Source organism: Rhea pennata, chromosome 1, assembly GCF_028389875.1.
Source record: "Rhea pennata isolate bPtePen1 chromosome 1, bPtePen1.pri, whole genome shotgun sequence".
Taxonomy (NCBI): domain Eukaryota; kingdom Metazoa; phylum Chordata; class Aves; order Rheiformes; family Rheidae; genus Rhea; species Rhea pennata.
In genome coordinates, this window is record NC_084663.1 from 1,150,343 (window position 1) to 1,165,898 (window position 15,556).

General features: G+C 67.6%; 1 protein-coding gene across 1 annotated transcript in view; it reads left to right on the forward strand.

Annotated features, from left to right (window-relative positions):
• Positions 1 to 15,556, forward strand: part of SND1 (staphylococcal nuclease and tudor domain containing 1) — a 105,038-nt gene that overhangs the window by 62,450 nt on the left and 27,032 nt on the right. The window contains exon 16 of the mRNA XM_062579497.1: positions 625 to 734. Coding sequence (XP_062435481.1) covers positions 625 to 734 — 110 coding nt within the window. The remainder of the gene's footprint in view (positions 1 to 624; positions 735 to 15,556) is intronic.

A 15,556-nucleotide genomic window follows, 5' to 3' on the forward strand; every position in this document is an offset into this window, starting at 1 on the left:
GTCAGGCTGTATTTGAATACAAGTCAGCACTTCACTAATGTGCAAAACCAGCATTTCGAAAAATGACTTTGCTCAGCCTGCCTCAAGTACGGTGCCGGCGCAAGGAGCAGCGAGGCCGGCGGGAGGGGCTGCGCGGGGCCGGGGCAGCCGCTGCGAAGCACCGCGGCGGCACGTGCAGCGGCCCGGCAGGACGGCGCCCTCGCAACCCTCGACGGGCTTAGTGGGGGAAAAAAATATAAATAAATAAAAAAGCATAAGTTTTGAGGGAGAATAGAAATAGGATTAAATAGAAAACATCCTTTCAGCTGCTTAGGTGAAGGCGGTTCCGCCCTCCTGGCTTTGCTGTTTGTTACCATTTATTTATTCTCTCCAAGGACGAAGCAAATTGATGCCGGTTTTAGCTGCGAGCGTCGTGGCTGGCATCTTGCACGCTGTTGCGCTCCGGGGCTCTGCCCGCCGGCGGGAGGCGGTGCGGAGGGGGCCGGCGAGCGGGGCCCGGAGCGGCTGCCCGCGGGACGCTCCCGCCGCGCCGCGCGTAGCCGTGGGGCGCGCGGCCGGGGCCGTTCGGGGGGACGCCGGCCGGTTTTGCCGCTCGCCCTCACTGTGCCCCTGCTCGCCCCGCAGGTATCGAGTGTCCGCGCGGCGCCAGGAACCTGCCGGGGCTGGTGCAGGAGGGAGAGCCCTTCAGCGAGGAGGCCGCGCACTTCACCAAGGAGCTGGTGCTGCAGCGAGAGGTAGGGGGGCGGCGGCGGGGGGACGCTCCGCCGCGGCGCCCGGCTCGCGAGCTGCCCCCGGCCCGCTCCGGCGGCCGCTGCCCCGGGCTTCTCCCGAAGCTGCGGCGCGCCGAGGGCTGCGGCAGCGCAGCCGCCCCGGGAGCGCGCCGGCGCCGCGGAGCGAACGCGCCGAAACGCGCCCCGAACCCGCCGCCAGGCTGGAGCGGCGCCGGCGCCGAGCCCGGTGCAGCGCCCGGCGCCGCGGGGTGCGGCGGTGCGTGCGGCCGGGCCGGTCCTCGCGGCAGCCCCGAGCCGTGGTTGGTGCGGGCCGGCGCTCTCCTGGCGCCTCCGCCGTGCTCCCTGCGCGTTGCTCTGCCCGTACCGCGCGCTCGGGGACGGCGGCGGCCCCCGGCTCTCCCCGCCGCCTTCCCCCATCCCCGGCGGGTGAACGCGCCGCCCGGCCGGCGCTGCCTCGTGCAGAGTCTAACGGGCGCCGGAGCCGGGGCGGCTCCAGCGGGGCGAGGGACGGAGGGCAGCTCGGCTGTGGCGCCGAGCCGTGCCGCCGCGCCGCGCCGCGCCGCGCGGGGGGGAAGCACTGCGGAGCCGGGGGCGTTGCACCGCGCTGTGGGCGGCGGTTGCGGTGCGCGCTGCGCTTGCGTTGAACGTTGCAGTTGCGTTTCCCCGGCCCCGGGAGGATCTGCCTCCCCCCACGCTGTTCCTCAGCCGCGAAGCCCGGGACGGGGGCACCTTTCCCCATGCTGCCGACGTGACCAAGGTGCACAGGGCCGGTGCAGCATAGGCGCCCTCTGAGCAGGTGGCGTGTGCCGTCTGGGGAGAGTTAGGGTGGATTTAGATCTTGTGCAGTCGTTTGTGGGCTCCTCCGTGGAGCTGTCCCGTGCAGTGGTCGCCCAGCAGATGCGGGGTGGGTGTGCGGTGGGTGTGCGGGGGTGCGTGGCGCACACCCGGCGGTTACATGCTGGAGGTGTGATGGATGCCGGTGGGATCATGACCCATGCCCAGCAGATGCGTGGCGGGTGCCTAGGGGATGCATTGCCGTATGCACCGCGGATGCACAGGGGATGCATGGCGCATACCGAGCAGATGCACAGGGGATGCACAGGGGATGCATTGACATATGCCCAGCAGATGCACAGCGGATGTGCAGTGGATGCATAAGGGAGGCATGGCACTTTGCCCAGCAGGTGTTCAGAGGATGCACAGGGGATGTATTGACACATGCCCAGCAGGTGCGTAGCGGATGTGCAGGGGATGCACAGGGGATGTATTGACACATGCCCAGCAGGTGCGTAGCGGATGCGCAGGGGATGCACAGGGGATGTATTGACACAGGCCCAGCAGGTGCGTAGCGGATGCGCAGGGGATGCACAGGGGATGTATTGACACACGCCCAGCAGGTGCATAGCGGATGTGCAGGGGATGCACAGGGGATGTATTGACACATGCCCAGCAGGTGCATAGCGGATGCGCAGGGGATGCACAGGGGATGTATTGACACAGGCCCAGCAGGTGCGTAGCGGATGCGCAGGGGATGCACAGGGGATGTATTGACACATTCCCAGCAGGTGCATAGCGGATGCGCAGGGGATGCACAGGGGATGCATTGACACATGCCCAGCAGGTGCGTAGCGGATGCGCAGGGGATGCACAGGGGATGTATTGACACATTCCCAGCAGGTGCATAGCGGATGTGCAGGGGATGCACAGGGGATGTATTGACACAGGCCCAGCAGGTGCGTAGCGGATGCGCAGGGGATGCACAGGGGATGTATTGACACAGGCCCAGCAGGTGCATAGCGGATGCGCAGGGGATGCACAGGGGATGTATTGACACATTCCCAGCAGGTGCATAGCGGATGTGCAGGGGATGCACAGGGGATGTATTGACACATGCCCAGCAGGTGCATAGCGGATGCGCAGGGGATGCACAGGGGATGCATTGACACATGCCCAGCAGGTGCGTAGCGGATGCGCAGGGGATGCACAGGGGATGTATTGACACATTCCCAGCAGGTGCATAGCGGATGCGCAGGGGATGCACAGGGGATGCATTGACACATGCCCAGCAGGTGCGTAGCGGATGTGCAGGGGATGCACAGGGGATGCATTGACACATGCCCAGCAGGTGCATAGCGGATGTGCAGGGGATGCACAGGGGATGCATTGACACATGCCCAGCAGGTGCATAGCGGATGTGCAGGGGATGCACAGGGGATGTATTGACACATGCCCAGCAGGTGCGTAGCGGATGCGCAGGGGATGCACAGGGGATGTATTGACACAGGCCCAGCAGGTGCATAGCGGATGTGCAGGGGATGCACAGGGGATGTATTGACACATTCCCAGCAGGTGCGTAGCGGATGCACAGGGGATGCACAGGGGATGCATTGACACAGGCCCAGCAGGTGCGTAGCGGATGTGCAGGGGATGCACAGGGGATGCATTGACACATGCCCAGCAGGTGCGTAGCGGATGCGCAGGGGATGCACAGGGGATGTATTGACACAGGCCCAGCAGGTGCATAGCGGATGTGCAGGGGATGCACAGGGGATGTATTGACACATGCCCAGCAGGTGCGTAGCGGATGCGCAGGGGATGCACAGGGGATGTATTGACACAGGCCCAGCAGGTGCATAGCGGATGTGCAGGGGATGCACAGGGGATGTATTGACACATTCCCAGCAGGTGCGTAGCGGATGCACAGGGGATGCACAGGGGATGCATTGACACAGGCCCAGCAGGTGCGTAGCGGATGCGCAGGGGATGCACAGGGGATGTATTGACACACGCCCAGCAGGTGCATAGCGGATGTGCAGGGGATGCACAGGGGATGTATTGACACATGCCCAGCAGGTGCATAGCGGATGCGCAGGGGATGCACAGGGGATGTATTGACACACGCCCAGCAGGTGCGTAGCGGATGCGCAGGGGATGCACAGGGGATGTATTGACACACGCCCAGCAGGTGCATAGCGGATGTGCAGGGGATGCACAGGGGATGTATTGACACACGCCCAGCAGGTGCATAGCGGATGCGCAGGGGATGCACAGGGGATGTATTGACACAGGCCCAGCAGGTGCGTAGCGGATGCGCAGGGGATGCACAGGGGATGTATTGACACACGCCCAGCAGGTGCATAGCGGATGTGCAGGGGATGCACAGGGGATGTATTGACACACGCCCAGCAGGTGCATAGCGGATGTGCAGGGGATGCACAGGGGATGTATTGACACATGCCCAGCAGGTGCATAGCGGATGCGCAGGGGATGCACAGGGGATGTATTGACACAGGCCCAGCAGGTGCGTAGCGGATGCGCAGGGGATGCACAGGGGATGCATTGACACATGCCCAGCAGGTGCATAGCGGATGTGCAGGGGATGCACAGGGGATGTATTGACACATGCCCAGCAGGTGCGTAGCGGATGCGCAGGGGATGCACAGGGGATGTATTGACACATGCCCAGCAGGTGCATAGCGGATGCGCAGGGGATGCACAGGGGATGTATTGACACAGGCCCAGCAGGTGCGTAGCGGATGCGCAGGGGATGCACAGGGGATGCATTGACACATGCCCAGCAGGTGCGTAGTGGATGTGCAGGGGATGCACAGGGGATGTATTGACACACGCCCAGCAGGTGCATAGCGGATGTGCAGGGGATGTACAGGGGATGCATTGACACAGGCCCAGCAGGTGCGTAGCAGATGCGCAGGGGATGCACAGGGGATGTATTGACACACGCCCAGCAGGTGCATAGCGGATGCACAGGTGATGCACAGGGGATGTATTGACACAGGCCCAGCAGGTGCGTAGCGGATGTGCAGGGGATGCACAGGGGATGCATTGACACATGCCCAGCAGGTGCGTAGCGGATGTGCAGGGGATGCACAGGGGATGTATTGACACACGCCCAGCAGGTGCGTAGCGGATGCGCAGGGGATGCACAGGGGATGCATTGACACATGCCCAGCAGGTGCGTAGCGGATGTGCAGGGGATGCACAGGGGATGTATTGACACACGCCCAGCAGGTGCATAGCGGATGTGCAGGGGATGCACAGGGGATGTATTGACACATGCCCAGCAGGTGCATAGCGGATGTGCAGGGGATGCACAGGGGATGTATTGACACACGCCCAGCAGGTGCATAGCGGATGTGCAGGGGATGTACAGGGGATGCATTGACACAGGCCCAGCAGGTGCGTAGCGGATGTGCAGGGGATGTACAGGGGATGCATTGACACAGGCCCAGCAGGTGCGTAGCGGATGCGCAGGGGATGCACAGGGGATGCATTGACACACGCCCAGCAGGTGCATAGCGGATGTGCAGGGGATGTACAGGGGATGTATTGACACATTCCCAGCAGGTGCGTAGCGGATGTGCAGGGGATGCACAGGGGATGCATTGACACAGGCCCAGCAGAGGCGTCGAGGGTGCACGCTGGGTGCACAGGGGGGCGTAGGGGCACGCACAGGGGATGCCTGGTGCGTGCGCAGGGGATGCGAAGGGGGTGCGTGGTGCGTGCCCGGCGGAGGCGCGGCGGATGCCGGAGCTGCCCCGGGAAGCAGGGCCTGCCGCAGCACCTTCCCCGGCTCTGGTGTGGGGCCCGTCCTCACGCTGGCTTCTGGCAGCGCCGGCAGGGCCCTTCCTTGCAGGGAGCAGCAGCTGACCTTGCACGGCCTCAGCTAATGCTAATTACATAAATTGCCCTGCAGGGGAGTAGCTTTGCCTTCTTAGATGAAAGACTGTAAATTACTTTTTTTTGATCTTTGGAAGGAGAAAGTATCCAAACACCCTGAGCAGGGTGCGCTGGGCACCTCTCCGCCCGCGGCCCGGGCGGGGGGATGGGCAGCGGGTGCTGCGAGTGGAGGTGGCCGATCTGGGTGCTGGTTTGCGCCTTCGCTGCTGGCTCGGCGCTGCCGAAGCGCCGGCGGGGCGGAGGCACGGCCGGGAGAGGCGGCCCGGTCCCTCTTCGGGCTTTGCAGCGCTTAAAGGAACTCGTCGGGAACCTGCCTGCTGTCTTCACCTCCCCCTGTTTTTCCTGTGCTCTCATTAAGGTCTCTTGATATTAAAATTCACTAACTCATGCAACTTCTGATTGAAACTTCTATGTCACCGGCGTGCGAGATCCATTTTGTGTAATTACGCCGTGATTCGTAATTTCGGTGTAGGGTAAAATATGCCCTCCGCAGCCTTCAGCCGTCTCCCCGAAGGCCCGTCAAGATCAAGCCGTGCGATCTGTGCGCAGGCGACTGCGCCTTCCCTGCCTTCGCCCCCTCTCCCGCGCGGGCCATGTCTCCGCGCCCTCGGCGTTCCCGATCCGTCCGGGCGTTCGAACCGGCGGCGATGGCCGAGCCCCGCGCCCGGCGTCCCCGCAGCGCCGGGGTTGCTCTCGGCTCCGGCGCGGCGGCGGGAGCCGTGCGCGGGGGAGCTGCCGAGCGCGAGCCGCGAGGGGCTCTGCAGCCGCCGCCGGCCGGCCGCGGCGCTCGGGGCCGTTTCTCCGGGGCCTGCGGGCCCCGCGCGGGGGTTTCGGCTGCAGCTGCCGCGCGGCGACCGTGGGGCCTGCGCCCTCCCGCCCGGCTCCCGCGTGCAACGCCCGGCGCAACGCCCCGCTGCGGGCGCCCGCGCCCCGGCACCGGCTGCGTCCTCCGGGGACGGCAGGGGCTGCAAGGGGGGGCAGAGGGGGCAGAGGGGGCAGGGGCAGCAGGGGCTGAGGCCGCCCTGGGCGACTGGGTGCAGCTGCAGATGCAACTGCGGATTCACATGCACATGTGAATGCAGCTGTGGGTGCAGGTGCTGATGGGGGGGTGGGTGCAGATGGGGATGTGGGTGCAGATGGGGGTGCGGATGCAGATAGGGGTGCAGATGTAGCTGTGGGTACAGGTGCAGATGGGGTGCAGATGCAGCTGTGGGTGCAGATCCTGATGCAGGTGGGGGTGTGGGTGCAGATGCAGCTGTGGGTGCAGATCCTGATGCAGGTGGGGGTGTGGGTGTAGCTGTGGGTGCAGATCCTGATGCAGATGGGGATGTAGACGCAGCTGTGGGTGCAGATGCAGATGAGGGTGTGGGTGCAGATGGGGGTGCGGATGCAGATAGGGGTGCAGATGTAGCTGTGGGTACAGGTGCAGCTGTGGGTGCAGATGCAGCTGTGGGTGCAGATGCAGATGGGGGTGTGGGTGCAGATGGGGATGTGGGTGCAGATCCTGATGCAGATGGGAGTGTGGGTGCGGATGGGGATGTAGATGCAGATGTGGGTGCAGATGCAGCTGTGGATGCAGATGCAGATGGGGATGAGGGTGCAGATCCTGATGCAGATGGGGATGTAGATGCAGCTGTGGGTGCAGATGCAGATGGGGGTGTGGGTGCAGATGGGGATGTGGGTGCAGATCCTGATGCAGATGGGAGTGTGGGTACGGATGGGGATGTAGATGCAGCTGTGGGTGCAGATGCAGCTGTGGATGCAGATGCAGATGGGGATGAGGGTGCAGATCCTGATGCAGATGGGGATGTAGATGCAGCTGTGGGTGCAGATGCAGATGGGGGTGTGGGTCAGATGGGGATGTGGGTGCAGATCCTGATGCAGATGGGGGTGTGGGTGCAGATGGGGATGTGGGTGCAGATCCTGATGCGGATGCGGGTGGGGGTGTGGGTATCGGTGCGGATGTGGCTGCAGCTGCACGGGCAGGGCAGTGTGATCAGCTGTGACGCTCAGGAGCAGGGAGGTCGTTCTGGCCCTTCCTTAGCATCTTGCACCGCGCCGTAGGTTGGCTGCAAACCGCTGAGCCGTGTCTCAGGGGCGTCATTCTGCTTTGCCAGCGTGTCCTCGGGGCTGCTGGTTTGAGCTGAGCTCGCCTCTGCGCGCCAGCCAGGGCTTGTCACATCATTTTCTGCTTGCTCGCCTGTGTCCCTTGCGCCTCGTCTCGCGGGGTCTTGCCTGCCTCCTCCGCGTGCCCTGCGGCGGGCGGCTCGTGGGCTGCCGCCTGCCCGCGCGCCCCTTCGGGCGCTCGGTGGCGGCTGCTGCCGTGGGTGCCTGTGCCTGCCGGCTCCTCGGGCTGCCGGGCCGCGCGGGCCGGCCGCGGTTCCCCGGCGCGCGGACGAGCCGAGCGCCGCGCCGGGGGGCCGGCGGCGGGCGCCCGGGGAGGGCTTCGCCGCAGTGCCGCACCGCGCCGCGCGCTCCCCCCCGCTTGCAGTTCTGCTCGCTGCAGCGGCCCCGCCAGTGTCTTCTCCCATCTGGCCTCTATGCGCGCTGAATTTCGATGGGGCTCCGTGAAAGCCGCAGCTGTCTCGCTCGCGCTCCGCTCCCCCGGCCGAGCGGAGCGGAGCCTCGGCGCCGGCGGAAGCGCCGAAGGTCCCCGCTCGTCCCGCCGGGCGCCGGGCGCCGCTTTGCCCGGCCGCGGCTCCGCTCCGGAGAGCTCCCCGCGCTGCGGGGTCGGGGCGGCGGCGGGGCCCCGAGGCAGCCGCCGTCCTCCCGCCCCGGCCGCGGGGAGGGTGCCCGCCCTGGCCCCCGCCTGCGGCTGCTCTGGGCCCGGGCAGCCTTGGAGAGGGCGAGGCTGCTCCGTGGGCGCCGTGGGGAGAGCCGCGGGCGGGCTGCTCGCGGCGCGGCCCGATCAGCGCCCGGCTGCTGCCGCCGCCGGCCGGGCTCGCAGGCGCTCCCGCCGCTCCCCCGGGCGCCGCGGTCTGGTTTCTCTCATGCTTTAATCAGAGGTACTTAAACCCTACACGGTGCAGCGAGGAGAAGTCAGGAGCCTGGTGTTGCCCCCCTCCATCTGGAGCACGTCCCTGGGCAGCGTGTTTGCACGTGACGGCGGGAGGAGCCGGGTCGGGCGTTCGGTGCCCCCCCGGCTCCAGGCTTGCGACAGAGCCGAGCGCTGGGGCCAGGGCGCAGGGCGCTGGGATGGCGTCGTTGCAGGGACGGGGCGTGGGGGAGGCAGCGCTGCAGGGACGGGGCACCACGCGGACATCTGGGGAGGTGCAGCGGGGGGGTGCTGCATCCCTCCCTGTGTGCAGCGAGGTGGGTGCTGCATCCCTCCGTGGGTGCAGCGGGAGAGGGTGCTGCATCGCTCCGTGGGTGCAGCGGTTTGGGGTGCAGCATCCGCCCCAGATGCAGCGGTTCGGGGCCCTCCCCTCTTCTGCATCCCTGCTGCTGGGGGGGGGGATGGGGGTCGTGGCAATTTTGCAAGGAGCTTCCGTGGTGGGTGATTCCCGCTGATTTCCATGGCAGCCGGATGACGGCGACGTCCCCCCCGGCCAGCCGGCCCGAGTCGCGGGGCGGCGACGCGGTGCGGGGTCACGGGTCCGAGCCCCCCCGGAGACCCCGAGCGCACCGCCGCGGGGGCCCGTCCTGGCTGGGGCCGCGCGACCCCCGCCCGCGCGCGATGCGGCAGCTGCCAGCGAGGCAGCGCAAGCGGGCGCCCGCCCCCGCCGCCGGCGGCACGGTGCGGGGCCGCCTTCGCCGCCGGCTCCTGCCGCGGAGCAGCAATTTCGGGACGGGGTCCGGCCGGTGTTTCCGGACCGCCGGGGCTGGAGCTCGGCTCCGGTGCCGCTCGCGGCTCGTAAGGGTTTCGCGTCCCGATCTCGGCGCTCGGAGCGTGCCAGCTCAGTGAGCTTCCCAGCTCCTCTGCTCAGCGCTCCGGTCCTCCGGGAGCTGAGCAGGGAGCCGCTTTGTGCTCCCCCCTTCGGCGCCGCCGGGCTGGGGGCGGCCGGCGGCGGGGGGAGCGGAGTGCAGCGGCTGCAGCAGGAGCGCCGGGGCGATCGGAAGCAATTCACCTTTTCCCTCGACCGATTAAAGCGACCGAGAGGACAACGCCGGGCAGCGCCGGGCCGTTCGTCGTAAAACGCGTGGTTACCGCGGCCCTCGTCCCGACGCCTCCGCCCCGGGGCCGTGCCGGGCGCGCGGGCCCCTGGGCGCCGGAGCAGCCGCGCTGCCGGCGCTCGCGGCTGCATCAGGGCTTTGCAAACCCCGGGACCCGAGTCCGAGAAAACCAACCCTCGCAGGAGCGCGGCTCGTTCCGCTGTTGAGTGCCTCGTAGCCCACATTTTTTCTTCGTCGTTACGGTTTTAATTAGCGATTCCAGCTGATGCGTCAGCAGTTTGCAGGAGCGCTGGGAGGCGGCTGCTCTCCGGCGGCTGCGCTGGGCCACGGCTGCACCGAGCGGGCGCCGGCGAGCCAGCCCGCTCTGGGCCCCGCAGACGCCCCTCGGGGTCCGTGTGCAGCTACAAGGAGCGATTTATTCCGTGCGGGGGCAAAACGCTGCCTTGCCCAGGTGTGACTCTCCCCCCTCGGATGCATTTTTCCTGCTCTGGCTGGGAAGGGCGGTTCTGCCACTCGGGGCTCGGTCAGACGGCGGGAGCCGCTGCCAAAGCCCCGTCCGACGGCTTGCAGCTGGCTTGCACGCTGGGACGTGCTGGCGTCGCCACCGTGCCCTGCAGCCGAGGGCTGCTGCGCGCCCAGTCACCTCCAACAGCGGGCAAATTCGGCAGCGCTGCCCTGCCAGCAGGTCCTGCTGCTCGGACAGGCTAAAATCAGTGCCAGGGGCTCGGATGCCCTCCGCAGGGAGGTGCTGAGCACTGTCCTGCCCCGGGCCGGTCCATCCTCCGTGCTGCTCCCTTGCCAGCTTTCGGCACCAGGTGCAGTCCGTGCTGCCGGCACAGAGTGGCACCGTCCTCCCCGGGAGAGGGTCTGCACAGGGTCTGCATGGAGTTTGCACAGGGTCTGCACGGGGTTTGCACAGGGTTTGCATGGGGTTTGGAGGAAGAGGAGCAGCCAGGCGGTTTGGTGGAGGATGCCGTATACCTCATGGCATGCACGGCCCCCGAACTGCAGGCTCGGCGCCGTTTCTACCCTCCTCCCGCTCTGCCCTGGCCCTGGAGAGCTCCGGCTTTCCCAGGCATCGGGAATTTCGAGCGGCTGAGCGAAAAACACCTGTGCATCATACGCAGAGGAGAGCAGCAAAGCGTGCCGCCGCGCTCGGCGCAGCAGCCGGCGGAGCTGCCGTTATCTCCCCCGTCGCGGGAAGCCTTTTAGCGCCTCAGCCCAGATAACCTCCTTGGCGAGCTGCGATGACAGCTCGGGAGGGCTGCGGAGCCAGCGCCGCGCCGGGCTCATTTAGCCGCATCAGTGTGGTCTGGAAGCTCCTGGGGACAGGGACCTGTCGGCTCGGAGAAGCTGACTGCACTCACGACACCACGTAAACGGGAGTAAAGGATTTGCTCTGCAGGCTGGCGGGAGGACGGGGCCGGCTGGGCCAGCACCGTGCCGGCTCTGCGGGGCCGCCGGTGCGGCCTCCGGGGCCGGGTGGCACGTCGCAGCGCTCCGGGGGCCGCTCCGGCCGCGGTGGTGCAAATTATGGATGGTGCAGGCAGCCGGCTGGGCTGCAGAGGAGGGGATGAGGTGGGCAGCGGGGTGGAAAGAGGTGTGGGAGGGCAATTCGGGTCGCTGCTGCCGGGCGGGCTGCGTGCCCCAGTGCAGCGCAGGCTGCATGTCCCTGCGCAATGCGGGCTGCTTGTCCTGGTGTAATGTGGGCTGCGTGTCCCTGTGCAGCGAGGGCTGCGTGCCCTGGTGCACTGTGGGCTGCGTACCCCTCTGCAACGTGAGCTGCATGGCCCTGCGCAATGCAGGCTGCCTGTCCTGGTGCAGTGCAGGCTGTGCGTTGCAGTGCAATGCAGGCTGCATGTTCCTCTGCAACGTGGGCTGCGTGCCCTGCTGCAGTTCAGGCTGCGTGACCCTCTGCAACGTGGGCTGCATGCCCCGGTGCAATGCAGGCTGCGTGTCCCTCTGCAACGCAGGCTGTGCGCCCCAATGCAACATGGGCTGTGTGTCCCTCTGCAATGCAGGCTGTGCACCCCAATGCAACATGGGCTGCGTGCCCCGGTGCAATGCAGGCTGTGTGACCCTCTGCAATGCAGGCTGTGCGCCCCAATGCAACGTGGGCTGCATGCCCTGGTGCAATGCAGGCTGCGTGTCCCTCTGCAACGCAGGCTGTGTGCCCCAATGCAACGTGGGCTGCGTGCCCCGGTGCAATGCAGGCTGCGTGTCCCTCTGCAACGCAGGCTGTGCACCCCAATGCAACGTGGGCTGCATGCCCCGGTGCAATGCAGGCTGCGTGTCCCTCTGCAACGCAGGCTGTGCGCCCCAATGCAACGTGGGCTGCGTGCCCCGGTGCAATGCAGGCTGCGTGTCCCTCTGCAACGCAGGCTGTGCGCCCCAATGCAACGTGGGCTGCATGCCCCGGTGCAATGCAGGCTGCGTGTCCCTCTGCAACGCAGGCTGTGCACCCCAATGCAACGTGGGCTGCGTGCCCCGGTGCAATGCAGGCTGCGTGTCCCTCTGCAACGCAGGCTGTGCGCCCCAATGCAACGTGGGCTGCGTGCCCCTCTGCAACGCAGGCTGTACATCCCTCTGCAATGCAGGCTGTGCACCCCAATGCAACGTGGGCTGTGTGTCCCTCTGCAATGTGGGCTGCATGCCCAGGTGCAATGCAGGCTGCACATCCCTCTGCAACGCAGGCTGTGCACCCCAATGCAACGTGGGCTGTGTGTCCCTCTGCAATGTGGGCTGCATGCCCAGGTGCAATGCAGGCTGCGTGTCCCTCTGCAACGCAGGCTGTGCGCCCCAATGCAACATGGGCTGCGTGCCCGTCTGTAACGTGGGCTGCGTGCCCTGGTGCAATGCGGGCTGCGTGCCCCAGTGCTGCTTGCCCTGGTGCAGTGCCAGCTTGCACACCTGCAGCTCGCACTTGTGCTCTGCTCAGCAAACCGATCTCCGGCGCCCATCGAGCTCAAAGGCCCCGTGCGCTGTTGGCTGGGGCCCCGGGTTGGCTGCAGCCCAGATTAAAGATCGCTCTGGATAGTCCCTCGGCCTGGCGCGGATGCAGCTCGCAGGGGCCGGGATGCTTTTCGGTCTGTAACAGGTTCGTTAGCCGTCTCGTTTTCAGCTGGGCCTCTTCATCTCCTCCCCAGGCGCCGGCTGGGGGAGGCAGCTCGCCGCAGCTTCCAGCCGCGTAATTGCACTGCTGCAGCAGGTTCCTGCTCGCATCCTCCCGGGGGCCACGTGCCGGAGCCGACGGGCCTGGGGAGCGGAGGCGGGCGAGCTGCGAGCCATGGCGGCGCTGCTGCTGGGCCGGGCGCGCCTGGGTCCCCCCGCCTGCTGCAGCGGTGCGGGGGGACGAGGTGCGAGGCCAGGTTGAGTGCCTCCTGCGCGGCGCTCGGCAGCCCGGGCAGAGAGCCGCTCGTTCGCGCCGCGCCGCGGTGCAGCGCCGGCCGCCGCTGCCTTATCCCGGGCACGCTCCTCCCCGCTGGGCCGCCGAGCTCTGCGGCGGGCTCAGGAGCAAATTGCTGCTGTCTCCCGGCGTTTCCCGGGCTGTCCGTCAGCGCGCGGCCCCGGCGAGCCGCGCCGCCTCTCCGGCCGGGAACGCCGCAGCGAGCCGGAGCCTCCCGCGCCCGGCGCACGGCTCCCGGCGCCCTTCTCTGCACCGGGCTCGTGTCGCGCCACCCGCGAAGGGGCACGAAGCCGGGGCCGGGCGCTCCGGGAAGCCTCGGCGGCCGCCGTGGCAGCGGCAGCGCCAGGAAGGTGGCTGGAGCCCCCGCGCCTCCCCCGGCTCGCTCGCGTCGTGCAAATGAGCAGCCTCCTTTTGACAAGGTGCCCGGTTTAATTACGTCGGAGGAGCTGCCGGATTTTCCCAAGGTGCGGGATATTTTTGCGTCGCTGCAGCAGCACCGGCGCGGGCCGGCCGCGGCCTCGGGGCTCCTGCCCGCCCGCCGCGGCCGCCCGGCGCGGAGCCCCGTTCGGAGGCAGCGCGGTTGCTAAACTGTTTATGCAAATGGGCCCAGCAGCAGCCCGTGCTGCGGCTGCGGTGACTTGGGGTGGGGGAAAACAGCAAATAAAACCTTCTCCCCTTAAAAGCGAGCTTGCCGCAGTCTGCGTTTCAGGCTTGGCGGAGAAGAAAAGAGAAACGCGCACAGAGAAGGGGACACCCGGGCCGCGGGTGCAGGGGGCCGCGCGCGCCCGCCCGCCGGACGTTGCCCCGCGCAAAGGGCGCTCCGGCTGCCGCCCCGGGGCTGTTCCTAACCTCGGCAAGGACGCGGCTCTGCGCGCGGCGCGGCGCAGCCCTCGCCGCCCCCCGGCTCCTCTGCCCCGCTTCTCCGCGCAGAAGCGCTGTGCTCGTTTTCCTTTTAATCGCGCGGGGGAGCGGGCCGGGCGGCCGCACCGTCTGGGCCAGCTTATAGCTCGCTCTCCTCCACCGGCGTCCCTCTGCCTCCCGCCTGCCAAGCTCCCCGGCCCGCGCGCCGGCGCGTTCCCCGCTGCTGCCCGCCGCCGTCCCCCGGCTCCGCGGCGCTCGCCCAGCTCCGTTACATAATCCCTTCTGCACGGCTGAGCACCCCGGCCGGCCCCGCTGCCGCCGGCCCCGGCCCGCGGCGCCCTGCAGCGCTGCGCCCCAGCCGCTGCCGCTCCGGCAGAGCTGCGCCGGCGCCGCGGGCGCTCGGGCTCCTCCGGCTTTGCAGCGGGCATCACCCACCGGGAAGCTGGCGGAGACCTCCCTGGCCAGGGGGCACGTGGCACGTGGCAAAGCGGGGCTGGCACGGGCCGGGGAGGGGGTCCTCCATCCCCGCAGGGTGCCGGGGAGGGGACCTCCACCCCGTGCTTGCACCTCCGGCCCGTTCCTGCGCGGTGCTGCGGGCCGGGGCAGTGCTGCGGGCTGCAGCGGAGGCTGGCAGGGCTCCGGCGCTGGCTAAGCCCGCGTGGGGCTGAGAGCTTCCTCCCGGCCCCCGGCGCCGCGCAGCTCCCCGGAGCCGAACCGATCCGGCTTCGTTTAAACCGGGGGAAGCGCCGCGCGCGGGGCCGAGACCCGGCACAGCTCGCCGCAGGGCGCACGGTGCGGTGCGAGGCGGGGGGGAGCGGGGGGCGGCTCCGCGCCCGCACGAGCCCCCGCGGGGGCGGCCGGCAAGCTCCTGGCAGCGCGTCTCGCCTGCCGGCAGGCCGGGGGATATTTTTAAAGCCCTGTCTCTAGCTGGCTGCTGACTCACGCGGCAGGTGAGGCGAGCGAGCCGGTTAGTCACCGGCACCGCGCCGGCTCCCCGCGGTGGGGTGGGGGCGCGATCCGCCCGGCTGCCGCCCCGCGGGCTCCCTCTCGCCGAGCCTCCGCGCCGGCCTCTGCCTTCGCTGCCGCGCTTCTCCGGCGGGCACGAGCTGCACGTTTTTCAAGGGTTAACGGAAAATTGCCCCGTCCGCAAAATTCCTCGGGTCAAAAAAACCCCCAAACAAGCACTTTTTGTTTTGGTCTGATGAATTGAGCCTTAAATAGTTGGTCTTTAAATCCCCACTGTGCGTGCACGTCGTTGCAATTCCTGGCTCCCTCTTTCGAAAGTATTAAAACCCCACTGGGTTGCAATCCAAACGCCTTTCCCCGGATGCGTTACAGCAGGCTGCCGCCACCGTAAACTCATGTATCTGCAAAAACATCTGCAGCAACGGAGCCAAAAATATCCGCAGCAATAAGAATAATTAACGTGAACCCCACGTCAGATGCTGTGTTGAGCGGCTCGGAGCCCACACAGTCGCGGCAGCCTCCGAGGTTATCGCCCGGCGCGCGCTCCCGCGGGATCCCGCGCTGCTGCTCCCCTGCGGCACCCGCTGCCCACGGGAACGCCGGCGCCGGGGCCTCCCGGGGCGCGCGTGGCACGGCACGGCACGGCACGGCACGGCACGGCGGGCAGGGAGAGGAGCCCCGGAGCTGCTGATGGGCCCGCTGCTCCCCGCCGCCCCCGCGGGCGCTGGCACCGGCGCGCCGGAAGCCCAGACCTGGCCGCCGCGGTGCTGGCAGGGGTTTC